This window comes from Marmota marmota, unplaced genomic scaffold, assembly GCF_001458135.2.
Source record: "Marmota marmota marmota unplaced genomic scaffold, marMar, whole genome shotgun sequence".
NCBI lineage: Eukaryota > Metazoa > Chordata > Mammalia > Rodentia > Sciuridae > Marmota > Marmota marmota.
Window position 1 is genome coordinate 29,329,202 of NW_026000185.1, and position 26,296 is coordinate 29,355,497.

General features: G+C 51.8%; 1 protein-coding gene across 2 annotated transcripts; it reads right to left on the reverse strand.

The window, feature by feature from the left end:
• Nucleotides 1–870: 870 nt before the first annotated feature.
• On the reverse strand, nucleotides 871–17,316 carry Muc3a (mucin 3A, cell surface associated). Of its 2 annotated transcripts, none has more exons than XM_048789989.1 (12): nucleotides 16,961–17,316; nucleotides 6,366–15,467; nucleotides 6,070–6,258; nucleotides 4,664–4,779; nucleotides 4,505–4,563; nucleotides 3,881–4,029; nucleotides 3,458–3,523; nucleotides 2,959–3,121; nucleotides 2,628–2,801; nucleotides 2,453–2,544; nucleotides 2,152–2,204; nucleotides 871–1,058 (listed from the first exon to the last, which is right to left on the reverse strand). In XM_048789989.1, the coding sequence occupies exons 1-12, from the start codon at nucleotides 17,019–17,021 to the stop codon at nucleotides 975–977; spliced, it is 10,308 nt and encodes a 3,435-aa protein (XP_048645946.1). In that variant the 5' UTR covers nucleotides 17,022–17,316; the 3' UTR covers nucleotides 871–974. The 2 variants fall into 2 exon arrangements, with proteins under 2 accessions (XP_048645946.1, XP_048645947.1); XM_048789990.1 differs by having other exon boundaries at nucleotides 871–2,016.
• Nucleotides 17,317–26,296: the final 8,980 nt, after the last annotated feature.

A 26,296-nucleotide genomic window follows, 5' to 3' on the forward strand; every position in this document is an offset into this window, starting at 1 on the left:
AATGACAGAGGGGCGGGACCAAGAAATGCCAGGGAGGGGTGACTGAGGAGGGAGGGGTGTCCCAGGAGGGACACCCCGCAGGACAGGTGAAGGAGAATCTTGCCCAAGGAGCACCCCCTTGCTCTCGGCCTTCTCTCCCCACCACCCACCTCCAGCTGCCCCTTCAGAATTCCCAGTGCTTTCCCATCAGGTGGGGCGCCCATTCACACCTGAGGCTTTATGGCCTGACTCCACCCCTGGCCAGAATCAGAGGTGACGAAAGGCCATGGGCCAGCTTCTGCCTAGGGCAAAGGTCCATGGGGGCCTCTCCCAAACCCCCACCCAAAGGATCACAGGGATAGATTATTTCTGACCATCTCAGCTCCAGCCAAGCAGGACCAAGAGCCCATAATGGTGGCAACAGGAGGGTCTGAGCCGGCACAGACAGGCCCTGGTGGGAGGACATGTTTGCAAGAAGGGATCTGGGATGCTCAAGGTCTTTGGGGGCCCAACTTTATATTTCTGCAGAAAAGGCAGCAAGCCCAAACTGGACACCTCCCTGCCCCAGTCCTAGGGTCTAACTCCTTCCAAACCCCAGCCCTAAGCTTTGAGGTCACAGGTGACAAAATCCAAGAGACCCTCACCTGCTGCTAATGGAGAGACTCCCTGCCACCCAACCAATAGCTAATAAAATGGGTCCCCCCACCAAGCTTGAGGTAGTCATGGCCCTGAGGGCTGCCCACAGATCTTCCTTTCACCCTGGGAGACAGGGATGCTTCCCTGACCCTCCTACACCTCATTAGGAAGTCCCTGTTCTCCAACCAGGTAGACACTGCTGGGGACAAGATGAGGCTGCAGGGGAGAAAGACACCAAATACCGAACAGTTTCTTTGATAATAAATGCTATATTGTGTTCACTTGGGGAACTGGAGATTCCACAACTCCCCATCCCCAAACTTGATCTTCCTGGCAAAGGAGGTCCGAGGGCTTCAGGCTCAGAGATCGCTGCAGGGATGGGGTAATCCGAAGGAGAGAGGGGAAGAAGAAGAAGCAGGAGCGATGGGAAGGAGGCCGTGAGGCTGAGGGGAGAGGGGAGGAGGTGGGTCAGGGAAACAAGGAGGAGGGGGCCTCACTTCCTCCCATCCTTGGGAGCTCTGGAAACTCAGGCTCCACCCCTGCCCACAGGGATCCAGGTGCCCTGGGGTGAGAGGAAGGGGTGGAGCCTCAGAATGGTGAGGCTAGGAGAGTGCCAGTTGGGGGACCCTCAGAAGCCAGGAGTATCTGTCTCTGTCTAGGAACAGGCAAGTAGGGAGGAGGTAGGATTTCGGGGGAGCGCTGGGATGGGGGAGGCAAGGATTCAGGGCTGAGAGTACCAGGGTGGGAGAGGGGAATTCAAAAACTGGGGGAGATATAGGGCTGGGGGAGGGGACTGGTTTAAGGAACTGGCTCAGTAAGGGAAAGACGAGAGGCGCAGAAGCGGTTATCTAGGAGAGTAAGAGACGGGTGGGCTGCCTATGGGTTCAGGGTGAGGGACCAGAATCATCTGGGATAGTAATTGGGTGCAAACAGAAAAATAGGGACCAAGGCTGGAGACCAGGGGAAGAACTTGGGGAAGGGGGACCTGAGGGAAGTGACCTAAACATGAGGGTTGACACAGGTGGATAGATTGGAACAAAACTGACCAAACACGTGGTTTTCACAGTAACAGTAGGAGGTATCAGGACAAGTGTGTTATATCCACTTTATAGGTGAGAAAACTGAGGTGAGAGAAAACACTGAGTCGATCAAGGTCCCACAGCAGAAGAGCCTGGATGTGAACAGGGTCTCCAGGTGGATTTCAGCCCAGTTGGGAGGATGGGGATAAAGGGAACAGTCTCAATTTGCCCCAAGGACACCAGGCGCCTGAGGCCACCTCTGGAAATGGACGCAGTGTAGATGGTTCCCTCCTGCAGTCCTGGGCAGGGTGGAGGGGGTGGTGAAGAGGCCCCATGGGGCTCAGAGCGAGGATGAGGCCATCTCAGGTCTCTGAATGTGTACCTGCCACAGAGTATAGGGTGAGAGGGATTGAGAAGAGGGGACCACCTGCGTGGGCTGGCCAGATGGCCAGTGGCTGGGGGAAATCCGGCACTGGAGCTGGGAGAGGTCCTTAGCGTCCTCCCTCTGCCCCCTCACCTTCGTGCTGGTGTCCACATTATCCAAGGCCACGTGGAAGCTTTCATCGTTGACTAGGGAGAGAAAAGAGAGGAGGAGAGGGGAGAGAAAAGGAGTGAGACTGGACGTGGAGGAAACTCCATGTCCAAAGGCAGGGCCCCAAGTGGCTGGCTGCTCTGCCTGGGGATGGCCTGCGCAGGAACAGGATCTTTCTCAGGAGGGGTGACACAAACTCCCTGGCACGACATACAAAACTGTCCCATCCTGCCCAGGCCACAGTGATGCCCAGGGAAATCCTACCATCTTCTCAAGAAAGACTCACCTATTCTGTCGTCCTCGAAGCCAATGTTGGAAAAAGTCCCCACGGTGTCTTCATCCCAGATCTCAAACCATTGCCTGTCCTCGTCCCAGGACCTAGGTGAGGGCGCCAAGCGGTCAGGCAAGCCGGGGTCCCTGGGCCCCTCTGGCCACCCCCACCGCGGCCCTAGAGCACTCACTGTCCTCGGCGCTGGCGGTCCTTTCCCCGGGAGCGCACCAACCAGACGCTCAGCAGCCCCAGTAGCAGCAGCAGCACCCCGGCGCCCCCCGCCAGGCCCCCGACCAGCGCCCTCCAGTGGATGGCCATCTCGCAGCGCGACCCCGAGAACCAATGAGTGTCAGTGGAGAAACATCTGGGGAAAGGTCACAGGTCTCAAGACAGGTCACAAGCGGGGCCTCAGGGGCGGGGCTCCACCCTAAGGCGAGTGGGCAGGGCCTGGGGCGGGGCGCGGGCCTGGAGGGCGTGTCCCTGAACGAGGGGCGGGGCTTCCAGCGAGGGCAGGGCCTCACCTGCACACGGGACCGCTCCTCTCCAGAAGACATTGGCCCTGTCCACAGTCGATGGCACCGTCCACGCCCGGCGTACAGTTGGTGACGCAACGGAGCCGATTCTGCTCCACCAGGGGGAAGTAGAATTCCTCATAGCCCTTGGCAGCCGCTCTGCTACAGATGGCTGTGGGAGGGGGCGGGGTGTAGAGACCAGGGTCTCATTCATTCCTCTCAGGGCCTGGTTGTGGGGACCGAAACGCATGGGGAGGACTCTTCGGAGCGCGGGTGTTGGGATTAGAAGCGGGAAAGGCAGCCTCCCGCTCCCCACCTTCTCACCTTGCCTTGCGGGAGCTCAGGTGTAAGCTACTGACTGGAGCCCAGAAGGGCAGGACGGGTCCTCATCTCTTGCCTCCCCAAAAGTTCTCCCCCTGCTCCCCCAGGGGAACTTCAATGGACAAGTGTCCCTTGTGGGAAGGATCATGGCCGCCTGAAGCCGCTCAGCCCTTTGCCCCCTCCTCACCTTTCGGGGTCAGCTCTGTCCTGATGTCCTCATTCACTTTGATGGAGTTAGGCTTAAAGCACAGGGCTGGGGAAACAGGTTCAGATGAAATGGGGCGGGCAGGGATGGGGAGGGCTGAGAGGGCTCTCTCCATACTCCCCAGATGTGGAGGGGCAACTAGGGAAGGCTGCTGCTGCCTCCCTCCTCCCCCCTGAATAATCAGACACCCAACCATCCTAGAAGCACTGAGCATACCTACCAGGGGGTCTCTTCCTAGCACCCCAGTCCTGAGCCCTCCTGAGCCCACCCTTGTCCCAGTTGGGTGTAGACTTGTGCCCCTGCCAGAGGAACCACGGGATGGCCCCTGAACCCTAAGAGCCCCCTGGACTGAGCTGGAGCAAGCTGGGATGACCGCTCTGACCCCTCCCTCCAGCCTCCGCTCACTCTGGTTATGCTGGCAGCTGTCCCCATCCTGAATGACACTTTGGAGCTTCTCCTTCAGGACAGTCTTCACCTTCTCATACTGGCTCTCCAACTGCAGGCTGAAGGACAGCTCCAGTAGGACCAGATAATCCACCACAATGCTGCCACTCCTGAGGGGGCCAGGAACCTTAGAGGGTGCCCAGGCTTGGGGCACACAGGTCCTGGGAGGGGCTCCTCCAGAACCAACCACAGTGCATGCAAAAGGGTTAGAGGTCCTGAGGTGAAAAGCCATCCATGCTTTTCTTTTACCCACACATGCTTTTCAAAAGGGGCTGCCAGCATCCCTGATAATGGGAGTTTTCTTTGCATGACATCAAGCCGTCACCAAACCACCAAAGCTGTTTCTCCGGGGCTCTCTGTCTTCCCCATCCGTCTCTCTCATGCTGACTGACTCAAGCAGAGCCAGTGCCAGGCAGAGGACAAGACAACAGTCCTGACACTTCCCTGCCTGTCCCTGTGTACTTCCTCCACCCCTCTCTTTATGAAAGCAAATGCTTCAAGAAGCAAGGGATAGATGCCCCAGCCCTTCTTCATGCCCCTGTCCCCTCCTAAGGCTGCTTCCACATCCCCAGCAGGGTCTCCTACCTCAAGGAGAGGATTTTCACAGCCCTGAACCCCTGCACGCCTTTGTAAATCTTCATCATCTGAAATGTCAAGAATCCCTGGGCTCACGTCTGAACCTGTGGACCTGAGGGCACCCACTGCAGAGGAGGACCCTTTACTTCCCCTCCCTTTGCCCCTCACCTGATCCTGGAAGGTCTTATTGAAATCTCTGTAGGCCTTGGAAGTGTTATCATTGAGGTCCAGAGAAAATTCCTGGTCAACAGACACCTCCATGCCCACTTCGGCTTCCACTGTGCCTGCATACAGCACACTCCGCTCTGGTCACTACCCCATCTGTCATCACCACCCACCATCCACACCCCCACCCCCAGGCTCCCAGCTCTGCCTGCTTCCTCGTCTCTGAGGACTGACTGAATGGCAGTAGGGAGAAAAGAAGAAATTCTGGGACAAGTTGTCTGGAGGTAAGGGAAAGTGGTCCAGAAGCACGGCAGCCAGACTGCAGTCCCTCCTGGGGTAGGCAGAGTAATGACCCCCAAAGTTGTCCTGCCCTGGTCCCCAGAAAAGGCCATAGTATAAAATTAAATTACAGATGGACACAGTGGTGCACACCAATAGCTTGGGAGGCTGAGGCAGGAGGATCTCGAGTTAAAAGCCAGCCTCAGCAACTTAGCAAGGTCCTAAGCAACTCAGTGAGACTCTGTCTCTAAATAAAATATTAAAAAGGGCTGAGGATGTGGCTCAGTGCTTAAGTGCCCCTGGGTTCAATCCCTGATACTAAAAAAAAAAAAAATTACAGATCATTTTTGTGTATGATATTGGGGAGTGAACTTGGGACACTGAACCACTGAGCCACACCCCCAGCCCTTTTTATTTTTTATTTTGAGACAGGGACTTGCTAAATTGCCCAGCCTGGTCTTGAACTTGCAAGCCTCCTGTTTCAGACCCTCAAGTACCTGGGATTGCAGACGTGAGCCACTGCACCCCATTAGATTACAGATAATCCGTGTTAAAAATGAAGATAAAATTCCACCGTTTATCAGTTCACCTCCATATGGGAAAATTAACCTGGCCCAATCAGGTGGGTCCCATATGATCACAAGGGTCATTAACAGTGGAAGAAGGAGTCAGAGGAGGTCAGAATCAATCAGAGGAAGACAACTATGGAAGAAAGACACAGAGGACCCAGGTGGTTTTGCCGGGGGGACCTTGACACGAGGAATGTAGGAAGCTCTAGACACCAAAAGTAGCAAGGAATTGGATTCTTCCCCAGATCCGCTGGAGAAAAACACAGCCCTGGTGACACCAGTGAGAACCACATCTGACATCTAATTCACAGAAGTGTGAAATGATCACGTGTGTTGTTTCAGCTGATAGTTTTAGGGTCATTTGTTACATAGGAAAGAAGACAGCACCAAGCAGCCCCAACCAGGAGGGGTTGGTAAGGGAGTAGGACATGGCATGAGACAGCACAGGGCATGGGAGAGAAGCCAAGGATGGGAGGACTGGAAAGATGGTACATGGCTAGCTCAGGTCCCCCAGAGGCACCCGCAGGAGGAAGCGGAGAGCATGCAGCTTTAGCAACTCACCTAGCTCCAACTGTTCCGCCGGAAACTCACAGAGAGGGCCATAAAAGGTGGTGGGGCAGAGGCACTTAAGGCCGTCCCATTTACCCCCATTCTGGCACCCGATATCCTTGTGCTGACAGCGATCCCCAGAGAAGCCGGGGCGACAAGAGCACTGGCCCTGTTCCCAGGTGCCACCATTGTCACAGTTACCTGGAAAGCCCAGAGAAAAGTTGAAGTTCCAAAAGGACCTGCTCTTGGGGACATAGGAATTTGGCAGGAGGAGGAAGGAAAGAGAGGAGGAAGAGAGAAGGTCCAACCTGGGGTTGTTCTTGACACTGTAGTCATCTGAGTAGTGGTCAGTGTTGTTCCTGGGGACGTCAGGGTGGTGGGAGTCTTCATGGTGGCCACTGGTGTCTCTGGGCTTCTGGTGGTGGGTGGAGTGGGATGTGTCAACTTGCTGGAAGTCGTGACCGTTGGAGGGCTACTGTTTGGCTTTGTGGTCGGTGGGAGATTAGTGGAGCCAGGCATATGTGGGGTGGTGACAGAGTCGGAGCTAGGTGGGGTCTCACTGGAGGGCATTTGGGTGCTCATTAAATCTGTGCTCATGGGTACAGTTGTAGGGCCGGAAGAACTAGGAGCATCAGTTGTAATGTTGGTGGGCTCAGATTCTGGAGTCATGGAAGTAGAAGCATCCGGTTGTGTTGGAAACATGGTTCTTATACTGGTAGAACTGGGAAGGGTAACCATTTCAGTAGAAGAGGGAAGGACCGAGAATGGCGTGGTGGGAGAAGAGGTAACATCAGTGCTGGGATCAATTTCTATACATGGAAGAGTGGGAGAGGTGGGGACTATTGTAATGGTGATAGTTTCTGGGCAGGGTGTGGAGGAAGGAAGAGAAATAAAAGAAAAGGGGGTTATTTCTGTGAGAGTTGTGGTCAGCGAGGAAATGGTTGGAGAAGTTCTGGTAGTTGCAAAAGAGGACAGAGAAGAGGTGGTGGTGGAAGAGCCGACTTGTTCTGTATTGGAGATAGGTGGGGAGGTGGGGCCAGTGTTGGTGGTAGTGGGGAGCATGGAACTGCTGGTGGGAGAAGAGAGAGGAGAGGACAGTCTTACTGTGGGTGTAGAAGAGATCAAGGTCCCAAAGGACGTCATTATTGCATTGGTGGAAGTGCTCTCCCTAGTGAAGTCTTCTGTGCTGGACTCACGGGAGGTAGTGAGTGAGGTTACCACTGGAGGGGTGGAGACAGAGGTTTTAAGAGTGGACAAGTCATTATGTGTCATAGAGACATGTGACGTTGACATGAGAGTACTCGGGTGTGGTGATAGAGTGAAGGTAGGAAGAGAAGAGAGGGAAGAATCTGTACTTACAGGAGAAAAAGTACTATGTACAGGAGAAAAGGAGGACCCTCCATCAGAGGTAAATATAGCAGAGGAGGACATTGGCAGTGAGGTGTCAGATGTCACCTGAATACCTGTATCAAGAGAACTTCCCCAGGTGCTCTCAGAACTTGCCAGGGTAGTTTGCATACTGGGGGTGATGTGGATTGTATTAACGAGTGGTGTGGAGTCCATGTCCTGGACAGTGGGAGACCAGGCGATGGTCCTAGTGTGGGTTGTGGACACACCGGAATCAGTGCGGGGGGAGAAGTTGCCTGTCACTGTGCTCAGTGGACTGGTGTCGCCCACAGTTGAGGGACTGATAGAAGGGGGCGTGTTGGATGCAGGAGTGTTGGAGGGCATGCCTGGATGAAAAGAAGACCAGCGGGTAGAAGTGGATGTCCCTGTGCTCTCTGAGGTCCTAGGAGGTGAGGAGATGGCAGCTGTGGATATGCTATGAGCGGGGTAACCACTTGAAGTGGTGAAGCTGTGTGTGCCATCAGAGGTGGTCATGGTGGCCACAGGCACCTCCGTTGAGGGAGCAGTCTTGGAGATGTCTAAGGTGGACACAGAGGCCCAGGTGGGAGTGAGGGAAGCAGCACTGGTCTGTGTGTGTGTCATGGTGGAAGGAGAGGTGACAACAGATGTGGAATGTGTGACACCACTAGAGGGAGAACTGGCTGAGGACATCTCTGATGTCACTGTAGACATGGCTTCTGTCATAGATACTGTGGTGAGCAAGGTCAATAATGTGGTGTTAAGGGTGGTAGTAGTAGTGACAGGGTCTGTGCTTGGGACAGAGGTAGGAGACAGGATTGTACTTGTGGGGGACATGAACATGTTGCTGGTCATGGCAGGAGAGGTGCTGGCTGCCACGGATGGGGAGGTTGCAGATGTGGCTGGAGTCCCTGTGGCCAGGGAACCTGTTGGGGAGCTTCCAGGACTCATGGTCGTCCTGGGAGTAGTGGTCAGGGTGGTGCTAGTCAGTGGTGTTGTATGGGTGTTCTGGACAATAGGGGACGAGCCAATGGTGTTGGTGAGGGTTACTGGATTGCTGGAGGCTGTGTAGGTGGAGGTCATGTCTGTCATCGTGGTCAACAGCCCACTGTTGTCTGTAGATGAGGTGGCATTGGTTGTTAGTGTGATTGAAGGGAGGCCTGGACTGGAGGAAGGTGTGAGTCTGGGTGTGGACATCTCTGTGCTCTCTGAGGTCCTAGGGGGTGTGGAGGTGGCAGTTGGGGATGTGCTATGCGTGGGGTAGACGTTGGAAGTGGTGAAGCTGTGTGTGCCATGAGAGGTGGTCATGGTGGCCACAGTCACCTTCATAGTGGGAGCAGTCTTGGAGGTGTCTGAGGTGGACATAGAGGGCAAAGTGGGTGTGAACAAAGCAGTACTGGTCTGTGTGAGTGTCATGGTGGAAGGAGAGGTGACAACAGATGCAGAATGTGTGACACTACTAGAGGGAGAATTGGCTGAGGACATCTCTGATGTCCCTGTAGACCTGGCTTCTGTCGTAGGTACTGTGGTGAGCAAGGTGGATAATAGGGTGTTATGCGTGTTAGCAGTAGTGACTGAGTCTGTGCTTGGGACAGGGGCAGAAGACAGGATCGTACTACTCGTGGGGGACGTGATCTCGTTGCTGGTCATGGCAGGAGAGGTGCTGGCTGCCAAGGATGGGGAGGATGCAGATGTGGCTGGAGTCCCTGTGGACAGGGAACCTGTTGGGGAGCTTCCAGGACTCATGGTGGCCCTGGGAGTGGCGGTTAGGGTGGTGCTAGTCAGTGGTGTTGTCTCCGTGTTCTGGACAGTGGGAGACGAGCCATTGGTGTTGGTGAGGGTTGCTGGATTACTGGAGGCTGTGGAGGTGAAGGCCATGTCTGTCAGCCTGGATGTGGATGTCTCTGTGCTATCTGAGGTCCTAGGGGGTGAGGTAGTGGCAGTTGGGGATGTGCTATGAGTGGGGTAGACATTGGAAATAGTGAAGCTAGGTGTGCCGTGAGAGGTGGTCATGGTGGCCACAGTCACCTTCATAGTGGGAGCAGTCTTGGAGGTGTCTGAGGTGGACATAGAGGGCAAAGTGGGTGTGAACAAAGCAGTACTGGTCTGTGTGAGTGTCATGGTGGAAGGAGAGGTGACAACAGATGCAGAATGTGTGACACTACTAGAGGGAGAATTGGCTGAGGACATCTCTGATGTCCCTGTAGACCTGGCTTCTGTCGTAGGTACTGTGGTGAGCAAGGTGGATAATAGGGTGTTATGCGTGTTAGCAGTAGTGACTGAGTCTGTGCTTGGGACAGGGGCAGAAGACAGGATCGTACTACTCGTGGGGGACGTGATCTCGTTGCTGGTCATGGCAGGAGAGGTGCTGGCTGCCAAGGATGGGGAGGATGCAGATGTGGCTGGAGTCCCTGTGGCCAGGGAACCTGTTGGGGAGCTTCCAGGACTCATGGTGGCCCTGGGAGTGGCGGTTAGGGTGGTGCTAGTCAGTGGTGTTGTCTCCGTGTTCTGGACAGTGGGAGACGAGCCATTGGTGTTGGTGAGGGTTGCTGGATTACTGGAGGCTGTGGAGGTGAAGGCCATGTCTGTCAGCCTGGATGTGGATGTCTCTGTGCTATCTGAGGTCCTAGGGGGTGAGGTAGTGGCAGTTGGGGATGTGCTATGAGTGGGGTAGACATTGGAAATAGTGAAGCTAGGTGTGCCGTGAGAGGTGGTCATGGTGGCCACAGTCACCTTCATAGTGGGAGCAGTCTTGGAGGTGTCTGAGGTGGACATAGAGGGCAAAGTGGGTGTGAACAAAGCAGTACTGGTCTGTGTGAGTGTCACAGTGGTAGGAGAGGTGACATCAGATGTGGAATGTGTGACACCACTAGAGGGAGAATTGGCTGAGGACATCTCTGATGTCCCTGTAGACCTGGCATCTGTCGTAGGTACTGTGGTGACCAAGGTAGATGATGAGATGTTATGGGTGGTAGCAGTAGTGACTGGGTCTGTGCTTGGGACAGGGGTAGGAGACAGGATCATACTACTCGTGGGGGACATGATCTCGTTGCTGGTCAATGCAGGAGAAGTGTTGGAAGTGGCCACAGTGAGTGTATTTGTGAGGGGGACTGAAGGAGTGATCAGGGGAGTAGCAGTGACTTCTGTCATGTGAGATCCTGTGGGAACGTGTGTGATAGGAGCCAGTGTGGATTCCGCAGGGGACGAGGCCCTGGGGGTGGTGAAGGGGTCCTGAGTTGTTCTGGTCACTGGTGCAGTGGTGGGAGGTGGTCCTGGAGATGAGGTTGGTGTGAATGTGGCGTCAGTGGGGGGTGTCGGGGTGGATGTGGCTGTCGTGTGAAGTGAATGGGGGGTGGTTGGAGCTGAGGAGACACTGCCAGTGTGTGTGGTGCTGGCGCTGCTGGCTGCCAAGGATGGGGAGGTTGCCGATGTGGCTGGAGTCCCTGTGGCCAGGGAACCTGTTGGGGAGCTTCCAGGACTCATGGTCACCCTAGGAGTGGCGGTCAAGATGATGCTAGTCAGTGGTGTTTTTTGGGTGTTCTGGACAGTGGGGGACAAGCCAGTGGTGTTGGTGAAGGTTGCTGGATTGCTGGAGGCTGTGTAGGTGGAGGTCATCTCTGTCATCGTGGTCAACGGCCCAGTGTTGTCCGTAGATGAGGTGGCATTGGTTGTCACTGTGAATGAAGGGAGGCCTAGACTAGAGGAATGTGTGAGTCTGGGTGTGGATGTCTCTGTGGTACCCAAGGTGCTGGGTGGGGAGGAGAGGGCAGTTGGGGATGTGCTATGAGCGGGGTAACCACTTGAAGTGGTGAAGCTGTGTGTGCCATCAGAGGTGGTCATGGTGGCCACAGTCACCTGCATTGAGGGAGCAGTCTTGGAGGTGTCTAAGGTGGACACAGAGGCCCAGGTGGGAGTGAGGGAAGCAGCACTGGTCTGTGTGTGTGTCATGGTGGAAGGAGAGGTGACAACAGATGTGGAATGTGTGACACCACTAGAGGGAGAACTGGCTGAGGACATCTCTGATGTCGCTGTAGACATGGCTTCTGTCATAGATACTGTGGTGAGCAAGGTCAATAATGTGGTGTTAAGGGTGGTAGTAGTAGTGACAGGGTCTGTGCTTGGGACAGAGGTAGGAGACAGGATTGTACTTGTGGGGGACATGAACATGTTGCTGGTCATGGCAGGAGAGGTGCTGGCTGCCACGGATGGGGAGGTTGCAGATGTGGCTGGAGTCCCTGTGGCCAGGGAACCTGTTGGGGAGCTTCCAGGACTCATGGTCGTCCTGGGAGTAGTGGTCAGGGTGGTGCTAGTCAGTGGTGTTGTATGGGTGTTCTGGACAATAGGGGACGAGCCAATGGTGTTGGTGAGGGTTACTGGATTGCTGGAGGCTGTGTAGGTGGAGGTCATGTCTGTCATCGTGGTCAACAGCCCACTGTTGTCTGTAGATGAGGTGGCATTGGTTGTTAGTGTGATTGAAGGGAGGCCTGGACTGGAGGAAGGTGTGAGTCTGGGTGTGGACATCTCTGTGCTCTCTGAGGTCCTAGGGGGTGTGGAGGTGGCAGTTGGGGATGTGCTATGCGTGGGGTAGACGTTGGAAGTGGTGAAGCTGTGTGTGCCATGAGAGGTGGTCATGGTGGCCACAGTCACCTTCATAGTGGGAGCAGTCTTGGAGGTGTCTGAGGTGGACATAGAGGGCAAAGTGGGTGTGAACAAAGCAGTACTGGTCTGTGTGAGTGTCATGGTGGAAGGAGAGGTGACAACAGATGTGGAATGTGTGACACCACTAGAGGGAGAACTGGCTGAGGACATCTCTGATGTCGCTGTAGACATGGCTTCTGTCATAGATACTGTGGTGAGCAAGGTCAATAATGTGGTGTTAAGGGTGGTAGTAGTAGTGACAGGGTCTGTGCTTGGGACAGAGGTAGGAGACAGGATTGTACTTGTGGGGGACATGAACATGTTGCTGGTCATGGCAGGAGAGGTGCTGGCTGCCAAGGATGGGGAGGTTGCCGATGTGGCTGGAGTCCCTGTGGCCAGGGAACCTGTTGGGGAGCTTCCAGGACTCATGGTCACCCTAGGAGTGGCGGTCAAGATGATGCTAGTCAGTGGTGTTTTTTGGGTGTTCTGGACAGTGGGGGACAAGCCAGTGGTGTTGGTGAAGGTTGCTGGATTGCTGGAGGCTGTGTAGGTGGAGGTCATCTCTGTCATCGTGGTCAACGGCCCAGTGTTGTCCGTAGATGAGGTGGCATTGGTTGTCACTGTGAATGAAGGGAGGCCTAGACTAGAGGAATGTGTGAGTCTGGGTGTGGATGTCTCTGTGGTACCCAAGGTGCTGGGTGGGGAGGAGAGGGCAGTTGGGGATGTGCTATGAGCGGGGTAACCACTTGAAGTGGTGAAGCTGTGTGTGCCATCAGAGGTGGTCATGGTGGCCACAGTCACCTGCATTGAGGGAGCAGTCTTGGAGGTGTCTAAGGTGGACACAGAGGCCCAGGTGGGAGTGAGGGAAGCAGCACTGGTCTGTGTGTGTGTCATGGTGGAAGGAGAGGTGACATCAGATGTGGAATGTGTGACACCACTAGAGGGAGAACTGGCTGAGGACATCTCTGATGTCCACGTGGCAGTGGTGGTTGGGAGTGTGGTGACCAAGGGAGATGATGGGATGGTGTGCGTGGTGGCAGCAGTGACTGGGTGTGTGCCTGGGAATTGGGCAGAAGACTGGATTGTACTTGTGGGGGACATGACCACGTTGCTAGTCATGGCAGAAGAGCTGCTGGCTGCCATGGTTGGGGAGGTTGCAGATGTGGCTGGAGTCCCTGTGGCCAGGGAACCTGTTGGGGAGCTTCCAGGACTCATGGTGGCCCTGGGAGTGGCAGTCAGGGTGGTGCTAGTCAGTGGTGTTGTCTGCGTGGTCTGGACAGTGGGGGACGAGCCAAGGGTCTTGGTGATGGTTGCTGGATTGCTGGAAGCTGTAGAGGTGGAGGTCATCTCTGTCATCGTGGTCAATGGACCAGTGTTATCTGTAGATGAGGTGGCATTGGTTGTCACTGTGACCGTAGGGAGGCCTGGACTGGAGGAAGGTGTGAGTCTGGGTGTGGAGGCCTCTGTGCTATCTGAGGTCCTAGGGAGTGAGGAGATGGCAGTTGGGGATGTGCTATGAGTGGGGTAGACATTGGAAGTGGTGATGCTGTGTGTGCCATGAGAGGTGGTCATGGTGGCCACAGTCACCTTCATTGTGAGATAAGTCTTGGAGGTTTCTGAGGTGGACACAGAGAACCAGGTGGGAGTGAGGGAAGCAGCACTGGTCTGTGTGTGTGTCATGGTGGAAGGAGAGGTGACATCAGATGTGGAATGTGTGACACCACTAGAGGGAGAACTGGCTGAGGACATCTCTGATGTCCACGTGGCAGTGGTGGTTGGGAGTGTGGTGACCAAGGGAGATGATGGGATGGTGTGCGTGGTGGCAGCAGTGACTGGGTGTGTGCCTGGGAATTGGGCAGAAGACTGGATTGTACTTGTGGGGGACATGACCACGTTGCTAGTCATGGCAGAAGAGCTGCTGGCTGCCATGGTTGGGGAGGGTGCAGGTGTGGCTGGAGTCCCTGTGGCCAGGGAACCTGTTGGGGAGCTTCCAGGACCCATGAGATTAGTGGTCACGCTGGGAGTGGCGATCAGGATGGTTCTGGCCCGTGGTGTTTCTGTGTTCTGGATGGTGGGGGACAAGGAAATGAAACGGCTCTGGGTTGCTGTTTGGGTTGAAATGAGTCCTGTCCCCACAGAGAACAAGCCTGTTGTGATCTCACTTGAGTGACTGCTAGATGTCGGTGTTGTGTTGGAGAAACCTCTACTTGTTGAAGCTGCTGTTACTGTTCTGGAAGTTTCCATGGTACCTGAGGTGGTGGGAGCTGAGGTGATGCCAGTTGTGGACATGGTGGACCTAGTGGGGTTGGTAGTAGGGTTTGTGGAAGATGGAAGCGTGCTTTTTGGTATTGTTAAGGTTTCTGAGGCCATTGGTGGAGCAGTGTTGGGTTTCAAGGTAAGGACTGTACCGGCCAGCGTGACAGTTGACATCCCTGGGGAGGAGGATATCGTTTCTGTGGTGAGAGTCTCTCTGGGAGTGTCAGCGATGGGAGTGTGTGTGGTTTTCCTGGACGTCATTATCATTGTTGGTTTGTCTGGATGAGTGTGTGTTTGCACAGAGGCCGAAGCAACAGGTGTTGTTAATCTGTGGGTGGCACCGGCTGAATGTGTGGTGGCAGTTTTTGTTTCAAATGTGCTGCTGGTGTTAGGAAATGGTGTTGTGACCAAGCTACCCCTGGTGGTGGGTGATGAGGTGTTACCAGTGACTATTGTTAGGAAGGTTTTTGGGGGCATTAGAGAAGGGACAGTAGCAGTCAGAGAAGTCATTCCTGGGGTTGGAAACTTGGTTGCATGGACACCTGATGGGGTCAGGGTAGTCCATCCTGTGGTCCCCTTTGTAGAGGAGGTCACAGAGTCCCTGGTGGTATCTGAGGTTAAAGAAGAGAAGAAGGGTATGGCCATTATCATGGAGGTGTCCCCCATAGTGGTAGAGGTGGGGGAAGAGGTCATGGCTGAGGTCACCTTCTGGGTAGCGGTGACAGGGTAAGTACTGGTGATGGTTGTCACTGGCTTCTGTGTCACGGGAGTGGTAGTGTATGAACCAGTGAGGGGCACTGTGATCATGGTCACACAGGTGGTGGTGGGGTAGGTGGCGGTAAAGACAAGGGTCCTGGGATTTATACACTCAGTGGTAGACTTGTAGACAAAGACTGTAGGGGGCGTGGTTTCAACCCTGATGGCGAACGTGGCCCCAGGGGTGGTGGAGGGGTTGGCATTGACTGGGGATTTGGGCCCTATTTCAGAACCAGGTTTGAGGTGAATGGACGTGAGAGGCCTAGGTGTCTTTCCTCTGTGGCCAGGCGTGGGAGGAGCTGTGTGGGGAGCACCCAGGGGCCCCCATGCTGCACCCCTGGAGCGCGGGGCAGGGTGGGCTGCAGCAGAGGTGGATGTGGCCGTGGAGAAAGCCCCTGTGTTGGCGGTAGAGGAACAGAAGCCATGAGTGAATCTGTAGGTCATTTGTCCTCGTCACACCACATAAGTTAGTCACTCTCTCAGCTTCCTGACACATATCCCAGCTCCTTCCCTGTCAGGGGCAGTTTGGAGCTGGGGGCTTTGGGGTCCTGAAGCCCACCATCTAGAGGTCTGCCCCCGCACAGCAGAGGACACCCTCAGCCCCTTGCCAGGCTGTGCTGAGCACCCCAGTTCACTCCTCCTCCCTCCTCCACACCCTGGGGCCCTTCCCTTCCCCTCCTTCTTCCCCTTGTCCATCTGCTGCCCGGAGTCCTCCAGCCCCTCCTCCCCCACACCAGGGCTGACTCCCTTCCAGAGAAGGAGAGACAACTCTCAAGGCTGTGCTGGGCGAGGGGGCATGTCACAGAAATCAGAAGTCAGGTCAGAGAGGGAGATGTGCAAAGAGGACCCCCAAGGGGGAAAAGAGATTGCAGCTCAGACTGTGCTGAGACTGAGGAACTGATACGTCAAGGAGCACAGAAAAGGAACAAACTCCCCAAAAAAGAGGAAACAGGAGCCGTCGGACAGGAGTTCTGAAGACCTAAGTCCTTGCAGTTAATTTTTTTTAAATGGACATTTTCTTACAGCCAGTTCTGTTCCAGCCACTGGGTTAACTAGTGCACCCCCTTGTTCTTTAGAGATCACCAACCCATTTTATACATGGTAACACTGAGGATCAGCGGTCGGCTGGGCTGGGGGCGAGGGGTCGGGGAGACAGGCAGGAAGTATCCCCCTCCTGCCACTCAGCCGCAGTCCTTCTCAGATGGGGACCCATGGTTGCTTCCTCCTAAGGGCTGGGTGTCACTTCTCAGGCTGGTTGGGGATGTCAGGGAGGTGGGGTGGAGGAATCATGAGGAAAGCAAGCCTGGGCCTCTTACAGCCAGAATGTGGCCTTGAAAAGGAATGAGAGGCACAAACCTGGGTGGCCTAGGGTGGGTGGTCTCAGAGCCACCCTCTGGGTGAAACAAAGGGGACTTTATCGACCCCAGCCCTGGTGACAACAGCTATGACCTGGCTGGGTTAGGGACATGAGGGGCAGAACTGGGGAGAGAAGTAGGGAAACAAAAGGCAGAAAGCCCAAGAGAGGGAAAGAGGAGCCAGGGACAGAGAATGGCTAGGACTGCAGAGGGTGCCGTCCCGGAGGTCCAGGGTGGGAGGAAGACCAAGGCTGGGGTAGACAGCAGCAGTGGGCATGAAGGGGACCAAGTCAGAGGAACACTGTCCCTGGAAGGTTCTAGAAGGTGCACTCCCACCCTCCAAATGCTGATACGAGAGTGCCCAGTCCTACAGCCTACTCAGCCGCTGGTCAAGAGCACAGCAGCTCAGCCGCCCTCCTGTGCACCCGGGGGGGACCACAGCGACCCCTCCTCAGCCCTCCAGTGTGAGCCTCAGAGCCACCCCCACTGAGCCCCGGAACAGCAGCTCCCTTCCTGCTCGCCGTCCCTCTCACCTGTGGCCCCTGAGGAGGCCCTGAGCATCCAGAGGAGGCCGAGGAGCCTGAGCAGCAGCATGGACGGGTGGGCAGAGGAGCCTGGGAGCAGAGCAGGTGCCAGGACTGGGGTGGCAGCAGGGACACAGCCAGGGCCTGCACAGCAGAGCCCGGCGCGGCTGCAACTGAAAGTCGTGATTACCTGCCCTGCTGGGCGTGAGGGCCAGCGTGTCACCTTTGCACAGCCCAGCCTTCCCCACCCCTTCTCCCTAATCCGGGACCTCAGCGCTGTGCAAAGAGAAGGGAGAAGAGGGGCTGAGACAAGCTCCAGGGGTCAGGCAGGGAGAGCTACCAAGGGCCCGCCCCAGCCGGCCAAGCCCACGCCAGCCTTTCAGTCCAAGGACGCGGCTTTCCTCCCTCCCCCTCCCCCTCCCCAGTCAGGTACACCTCGATGCGGCTTTGATCGCTGGAGTCTGGGGAAGCTTGCAGCCACCCCTTAGCGTCAGCCCCACCTGCCAAGGGAGGACGTGGACCCTCTCACCCCTGCTGTCCCCCTCTCTGCACCCCACCTCAGCTGGGCTCTGGGGCTGCAGCCCCACATCCAGGTGACCTTGGCTTCAGTACCTAAAGGGGACACAGTTAGCAGTCCCTCTGCTCGAGGTGAAATGAAGGGGGCTGGGGGTGGGACCATCCCTAAGACCTTGGGATGAGGCTGTGCAGAGAGGAAGCCTGAAATCCCTTGCTTCCCAGCAGGCCCAGGGCTCAGAGGGGGCAAAAGGGTTGCAAAGGCAGCTGGAGGGGCCAGGCCCACTGGGAGGTCCTCCAGGGGCTGTGCTGTCCTGACTCCTGGGAGACCTTGTCTAGATCCAGTCACTGGGAGGACAGGGGTCGTGAACACCCAGCACCCAACTCTGGCTGGCACTTGTCACAGGCCTCATGGTAATAAAATTGGAGAATGTTATCTGCCCTGGCTTCAGAGGGCGTGTGGTTCAATTGGGGATGTACCCAAAGGAGTAAAAAGAGCATCCAAGTGAAGTGGTGCCCACAGCCACACAATGACACCATTGCTGTGGCCCAGGACACAAGACTATTCTCAGAGTCCATTTGCCCAGTGTTAAGACAGATGGTCCTTGACCCTACAGCCACCTGTATTCCACAGTATTCAATAAAGTACCTGAGAAATTCGACTCTCTGGTATAAGGTAGGCTTCAAGCGAGATGCTTTTGCCCCACATAAGCCAACCTAAGTGTTCTGAGCACATCGGAGGTAGGCCAGGCTAAGGTGTGATGTTTGGTAAGTGAGGTGAATTAAATGCACTTTTGACATTAAGATATTTTCAATTTCCAGTCAGGCACAGTGGCGCACACCTGTAATCCCAGTGACTCGGGAGGCTGAGGCAGGAGGGTCACTAGTTCAAAGCCAGCCTCAGCAAAATCAAGGCATTAAGCAGCTCAGCAAGACCCTATCTCTAAATACAAAATAGGGCTGGGGGTGTGGCTCCGTGGTGGAGTGCCCCTGAGTTCAATCCCTGGTACCAAAATACCCTAGGTTCAAACAAGGAAGTAACCCTACCAATAGTCAAGGAGAATCTGTATTTGTTTTCAAAAAGTCGTTTTGTTTTCCAGAGCAGTTTCCATGGAAACCACCAGAGCCACGTAGTCAAGCATGAACCAAGACGCTGAGAACAACTGGAAAGTTGGGGAGTTTCTGCTCTATTTTTTTCCCCCTTTTTAAACAATCAGACACCATAAAATGCTCAACGTGATGCTGGAGCCACACTATGACGGGTCCTTGTTGAAACACAGGCTCCCTGGGACAAAGACTGTGGTCCCCCCTCTGCTCCATTCCCCTCTGCTCACACCTTCCTTCCTGCTCCCACCAACAGGGCCCCTAGCTGCCCCACCACCGGGTTCACCTCCTCTGGGCCTCTGCCTGAGCTGCTCTACCCCCAGGTACCCTCTGCACCTCTCTTCCTCTTCCTGACCTTCACACTCCGGGCCTTTCTCACCTTTACCAGAAAGCAATATATCAATCAGGAAGTGAACTCCTGCAATTCAGTGGTGCCTGTTACTGGTGGCTCCCCCATGACACTTGACAGTTCAGCCATTTGAATGCCTGCCCACAAGGAAGAGGGGATCTCCCCTGTACTGTGCGCTGGGGCGGTGGCTGCTGTGTCTCTAGAGTCATGGTAGCACCATGGGGGGAGGAGAGGGCTGGTTAAGGCTGCTGCAGTCCCTCACTGCTGATGGAGGCTTGGTGGGGAGGCTGGAGAGCACAGTGGGCAGGGCCCTGTGGTGCTACACCCGCAGAAGCTGGGAAGCCCTGCTGAACTGCCTTTGTCTGGGCTGCCTCCATGCAGCTGAGGCCCAGACATGAGCCCAGACATTAATACAAACCCAGCCAGAGCGGAGTGCCAGGTGAACCAGCAGGCTCCTTGGGAAGCAAGAAAAGGCAGAGGAGGGGAAACAGGGGCTGAGGATGATCTTCAGTGACACCCACTGCAGGGGCACTTCACAGTGCCTCAATCCACAGGCTAGGCAGTATGAAAGTGGGACTCCCGGGAAGTTAAAGGGAGGCACAGGCTTCTCTCGGAAGTCTGGCCATTCACAGGGACCTGGGGGAAGCTGCAGCCATCCCCCAAAGGCCAAGGTTTGGGGGCAAAGTGTTGAAAGTAGAGCCAGGAATGGGTCACCCTTTCTCCCCACAAGGTGCGAGGAAGGGAGGAGGAGGCTGGAAATGTTAGGCCTGGATCGTGGCTGTGGATCTTGCCAATGGGATCAGGGTGGTGGCAGTTGAGGGGCCCAGAGTTCTCTCTGAAGTCATGGTGGGTTGGGGGGGGCATTTATTTTCTTGATGGCAACTAATACTTGATTTTGAAACAAATGGAAGCCAGTGAGGGTTAGTATGTCAGTCAGGAGATGTCAGGTTATGCTGCGGTAACAAGTAGGCCTAAAAACTCAGTGGCTTACAACTACAAAAGTTTACTTCTCACTCCTGCTGCTTGCCCATCTCAATGCCTACCCTCTCCTCCATACTTCACTCTGGGACCCAGGCTGTTGGAGCAGCTTCTGTCTGGGATATTTGTCAATCTCACGGCAGTAGAAAATGGCAGGTGACAAAACCATCCCATGGTTCTCAAGGCTGCTCTCAAGAAACAACATGCAGGACTAGGGTTGTGACTAGGGTTGTGACTCAGTGGTTGCCTAAAACACTTGCCTAGCACATGTGAGGCACTGGGTTTGATCCTCAGCACCACATAAAAATAAATAAGACAGGTATTGTGTCCATCTACAACTAAAAAAAAGAAAGAAATGACACGCACATTCCGACCCATGTTTTGTTGGTCAAAGCAAGTCACCTGGTTCTCCTGCAGTTTGACAGGACAAGGAGATTAAAGACTATCAGTCAAATAGACATCAATCATGATATCAGAGGGGCGGGGAGGTCTAATCCACCCCAGGAAGGGAAAGCAAATAGTCCCAACAGCCACACAGCCTGCCACAGCTGGGATCCTGGCATGGTTATGGCTTATGCTATTCAAAATTCCACCAGGGGAGCTGGGCTGGGGCTTAGGGGTAGAGCACGTGCCTGGCATGCTTGTGGCACTGGGTTCGATCCTCAGCACCACATAAGAATAAAGTAAAGGTATTGTGTCCACCTACAACTAAAATATACATATATAAAGATTCCACCAGGGACACTGGCAGATAGGATTGAATCCCTGGTGAGTCTTTGTCAAAGCCAAAGTTGAGAGGGTCCCTTGATAACAGAATGAGGAAGGATAGTTGGGGGTACTGGTGGGCCTGGCCCCAGTAGTCAAGGATGTCGAAGAACCCCAAGCGACACAGGAGGGGACACTCCTACATTGAACTGGACATTGTGGTCATGGTAGAAAAGGGAGAGTCCTCCCAGGTCTGGACAGACTTGACAAAGGGCCCAGGGGAGGATCAGTGGATTCTATCAATGGGAAGATGACAATTTCAATTCAGGGTCACTTGTCAACACAAGAAGCAGAGATGATAACTGTCGCTTCTGGTCACTTTGTAGAAGAGATGAAATGGTAATGGAAAGTTCTTTGGTACTAGTATGAGAAATAGGGCAACGTAAAGGATAAGAACCAATTTGCTGAGGAATTTATGCACAATAATTCCATTCAGGTAACTTTGTAAAGGGCTCATCTGTGCCGGGTACAGTGGCATACACCTTGTATTGCAGCAGCTCTGGAGGCTGAGGCAGGAGGATCGCACGTTCAAAGTCAGCCTCAGCAATGGCAAGGCACTAAGCAACTCAGTGAGACCCTGTCTCTAAATAAAATATTAAAAAATAGGGCTGGGGATGTGGCTCAGTGGTTGAGGGCCCCCAAGTTCAATCTCCAGTGCCAAATAATAACAACAACGTAAGGGAATAGATAATAACATTACATATCCCAAATAATCACTCAAGCTATTTTTACCAAAATCAAAAAAAAAAAGGGGATGCTCACCATTGCCATTATCATTTCAACATTGTTTTAGAAATTTCAGCTGATGTAATAAACATAAACAAAAGGAAAAAGTTAAGCTGTTCTCATTTTTGTTGATGAAATTGATTTGAAAATCAAAGAATACTAGTGGGAAAAATATTAATGAAAAGCCTTGATAAGTTGGGTGGACACACCATAAAATAAGTAATTTTCGCCATTCTAGAAATTACCAGGTAGAAATGGAAATTGAAAGAAATATTCCACTCATTGTGGAAACTCACATGTAAAAATATTGAGAAAAAATTTAACAAGAAAGAACACATCTTGGTCAAGTGCATTGTGCATGCCTGTAATCCCAGTGACTTGGGAGGCAGAGGCAAGAGGATCACAACTTTGAGGCCAAGCCTCAGCAATCTTAGTGAGGCCCTAAGCAATTTAGCAAAGACCCCATTTATATAAATAAAATAAAAAGGCCTGGAGATGTGGCTCAGTGGAAAAGCACCCCTGGATCCAATCTTTGGTACAAAAAAAAAAAAAAAAGTGAAGAAATCTGTAGGATTTTATTCAAAAGCATAAAGCAAGATCTAAACAAGTGAAAGGATGCCCCAAGCTCTTGGATATGAAGATTCTATAACACAAATGTGTCTAGTCGGTTGATGCATAACTTTAGTGCAATTTTAAATAAAATCACCACAGGGTTGAATTATTTTAATAGATAAAATTACCTTAAAGCTCATATAGACAAATGTTTAGGAATATAGTAGAAAATTGTGAGAGAAAAAAAAAAAGCAAGAGAGTTTGTCTCACGAGATATTGAAACATACTATGAAACTTGTATAATCCAAACAGTATGGTGTTGCCACAGAATAAACAGTAAAAAGCTCAGTTGATAGGAGCTGGGGTTGTGGCTCAGTGGCAGAGCACTTGCCTCATGGGTATGAGGCCCTGGGTTCAATCCTCAGCACCACATAAAAATAAATAAATAAAATAAAGGTATTGGGTCCATCTACAACTAAAAAAATATTATTAAAAAAAAAGCTCGGTTGGCAGAGTGCTCACCTCACATTCACAAGGCCCTGGGTTCCATCCCCAGCACCACAAAAGAAAAAGAAAAAAGAGCCAGGAGAGGTCCTGGGGTGAAGGAGGGCTTGTAGGGCTCCAACCCTGCTAGTCAAGTGCTCTGCCACCAAGCTACACCCTCCCCCTAGTCCCTTTATTTAAATATACAACAAAGGTGGAATATAATTCAGATGAAAGACTGGTTTATTTAATCACATACCTGACTATCCACATAACAGAAAATAAACCAGGATCTTTGTTTTACAAAGTTAAATTTTAAAGTAAATCAAAGACATGGGGGGTGGGGGAAGAGACATGTAAAAACCCTAGAGGAAAATTTAGGAAAACTAATAATGCATAATTTGGGAGCTGACAATTTTAATCAAAAAAATAAATCCAAAAGCTTAAAAAATAAAAATCACAATCAGACATAGCCTACCACATTGAAAAGAGCAGATTGTGGCATGAAATTACCAAACAATACAATGTAGACAAAAAAAAAAAAAAGATAAGTTGGGGAAAATAATTTCCAACATGAATAACTGGTTATTTTAGAGTTAATGGTATAATCTTGCTGGTTACGTAAGAGTCCAGTGGTAGTGGACTTATGCTTATGATATAGGGATCCCGAGTTAAATGTTTTTTCAATAAGGTTTTTCAAACTTCTATTTCCGTGTGCAGTTTCTCCCCAACCCACCCCTGCCCCACGTCTCTGTTTCTCCTTCCTTGTTTGGTTTAGGCGTGCATGGTGATACCTAGAGGAAAAATGACCACTTTGCACCCAAATCTTGGGGAACCTAAGATCACAAAGTGGCATTTCAAGCAATAGCCAGTTCTTTTTTTTTTTTTTTTATTATTGTTGGTTGTTCAAAACATTACATAGTTCTTGACATATCATATTTCACACTTTGATTCAAGTGGGTTATGAACTCCCATTTTTACCCCGTATACAGATTGCAGAATCACATCGGTTACACATCCACTGATTTACATATTGCCATACTATTGTCTGTTGTATTCTGCTGCCTTTCCTATCCTCTACTATCCCCCCTCCCCTCCCCTCCCATCTTCTCTCTCTACTCCATCTACTGTAATTCATTTCTCCCCCTTGTTTTTTTTTTCCCTTTCCCCTCACTTCCTCTTGTATGTAATTTTGTATAACCCTGAGGGTCTCCTTCCATTTCCATGCAATTTCCCTTCTCTCTCCCTTTCCCTCCCACCTCTCGACCCTGTTTAATGTTAATCTTCTTCTCATGCTCTTCCTCCCTACTCTGTTCTTAGTTACTCTCCTTATATCAAAGAAGACATTTGGCATTTGTTTTTTAGGGATTGGCTAGCTTCACTTAGCATAATCTGCTCTAATGCCATCCATTTCCCTGCAAATTCCATGATTTTGTCATTTTTTAATGCAAAGTAATACTCCATTGTGTATAAATGCCACATTTTTTTTATCCATTCGTCTATTGAAGGGCATCTAGGTTGGTTCCACAGTCTTGCTATTGTGAATTGTGCTGCTATGAACATCGATGTAGCAGTGTCCCTGTAGTATGCTCTTTTTAGGTCTTTAGGGAATAGACCGAGAAGGGGAATAGCTGGGTCAAATGGTGGTTCCATTCCCAGCTTTCCAAGAAATCTCCATACCGCTTTCCAAATTGGCCACTCAAGCAATAGCCAGTTCTGCTTTTAACTTTCTTATTGGTCATTTCATTTATCACTATCACTTTGATATAGTTTCCACACGTTTCATCTTGAATTTGTATGATGAATGCATCATAATCAATGTGGGTGTGGGGGGACAAGAGCTGGCCAGTCTCTGTTTGAGACATAACTTTATACCCTATCACTCTTGAGTCTAATGGATATTAATAGCCTCATAAATTGAAGTCTGAGACTGTGCTTTGAGAAGGATTTGCTCACATTAAGTACAGATTAATGAGTGTCTTTATTTATGGATTTATGAGGTTGAAAAAAATTCAGAGAAGGCTGTGCAAACATTTCTCATATGGTCATTGTTTTCCGGCATTGTGTAAAAGGCAGACCAGGGCAGTCTGAGGATTTTTCTGAAGGTTCCAAGTCAAACTGAATCAGGGAAATTGGGTCTTACCTTTCTTTCTTTGATGTTAATTTCTTCTCTCTTACCCCATCTTCTCCCAGGGTGCAGTACCTCCCAAAGTCCAGTGGGCAGACGCCTGTGCCATATTACTGTCCTAAAAATACCCATGGTGGCACCAACCTGCTCCTTCCAGCCCCTCAGAATCCTCAACAGTACACACTCACCTAAAATAATGATGGACGCTTCAGACCAAAACAGAGAAATTAAAAGGACATTATGTTGAGTATCAGATATCAAAAACTGCCATTCTCAGTTTTTACTTCCTGGGAGTTGTAGCCTTGAGACTTCCAAATTCTTATTTTGGTTTTGTTGGGGTAGCGGTGGTTGGTACTCGAAAAGTGCTCATTGCCAGGTACTCGAGGCATACACCTGTAGTCCCAGATGCTCAGGAGGAAAGCTGAGGCAGGAAGATTATCTGAGTTCAAGGCCACCCTGGGCAACTAGTGAGAACCCATCTTTTAAAAAAGGGAGGGAGGAGGGGAGAAAAAGGAGAAGTACTGGAGACTGAAATGGAACACATGATGTTATATGCATTTATAAATATGTCAAAATGAACCCCACTATTATGTATAACTATCATGCACTAATAAAAACATTAAATAAATAAAAGCCAGGCACTGTGGTACACGCCTGTAAACCTAGCAACCCAGGAGGCTGAGTCTGAAGGATCATGAAGCAAGGCCAGCCTCAGCAACTTAGCAAGACCCTGTCTCAAAATAAAAAATGAAAAAGGGGAGATGGAATTAGTAAATCAAAGATCTCCTAACAAAGAAAATCCCTGGACCTGATGGCCTCACCTGTGAATTCTTCAATTCTCAACCTGTTCCAAAAAGCTGAACTCATTCTAGGAGGCCAGTACAATCTTGATATCAAGACAGACAAAGGAATGATAAGAAAAGGAAACTACACAGCAACGATATTCCTTATGAACATGATGCAAAAATCTTCAATGAATACTAGCAAATCAAATCAGCAGTATGTGGAAAAGATTATACAATGTGACCAAGTGGAATTTATTCCTGATTCAATATGTGGAAACCTATCAGTGTAATATGCCAGTTTAACAAAATAGGGGTATTCAACCCCCAGGCTGCAAAGACCTCAAGCACACTGTTCAGGATCCCAAAGACAGGACTCCAGGACTCAATGAGAGATTTTAGACAGTTTATTACTTATTCACTGGTGGGCAGTAGTGGGCCAGGATGCCTAGGAGCTGGGGGAATACAGGATAGGTCACATGCCGACTGCACAGGTGCTTTCTTCAGATGTTTTAAGAGTACATTCCCTTACTTTACAACCAACATCACTCTTCTAATCCTCTCCCAAGGACTGGGGGAGTGGCCAGCTCCCTCTCCATTTCCCTAGTTACCACATTTTTTTAGAGACCTTATCTCATCTCAAGGTAAATTTTCCTGGGCACTGGTAAGTGTTTAACCCAACAAGGGGGATAGGGTGGGGAGGGAGGGCTACATGATCACCTCAATTGATGCAGAGAAAATGCTAGACAAAATTCAACACTTTCATAATTAAAAAAATAAAAGGACTCAACAAACTAGGAACAGAAATGAACTATCTCAAAATAATAAAAGCCATATATGAAAAAATCACAGCAAACATTATATTCAATGGTGAAAGACTGAAAGCTTCCCCTCTGAGATTAGATACAGGGCAACGAGGCCCATTTTCCACTTCTATCTGACATAATACTGGAAGTTCTAGCAAA

Coding starts and splice junctions, on each gene's coding strand:
- Muc3a (XM_048789989.1), bottom strand. CDS start 17,021: ATGCTGCTGCTCAGGCTCCTCGGCCTCCTCTGGATGCTCAGGGCCTCC. Junction 3,524..3,880: donor CAGCTGCCAGCATAACCAGA/GTGAGCGGAGGC, acceptor CTGTTTCCCCAG/CCCTGTGCTTTAAGCCTAAC. Junction 1,059..2,151: donor ATGTGGACACCAGCACGAAG/GTGAGGGGGCAG, acceptor CTCTCCCCTCAG/CCTCACGGCCTCCTTCCCAT.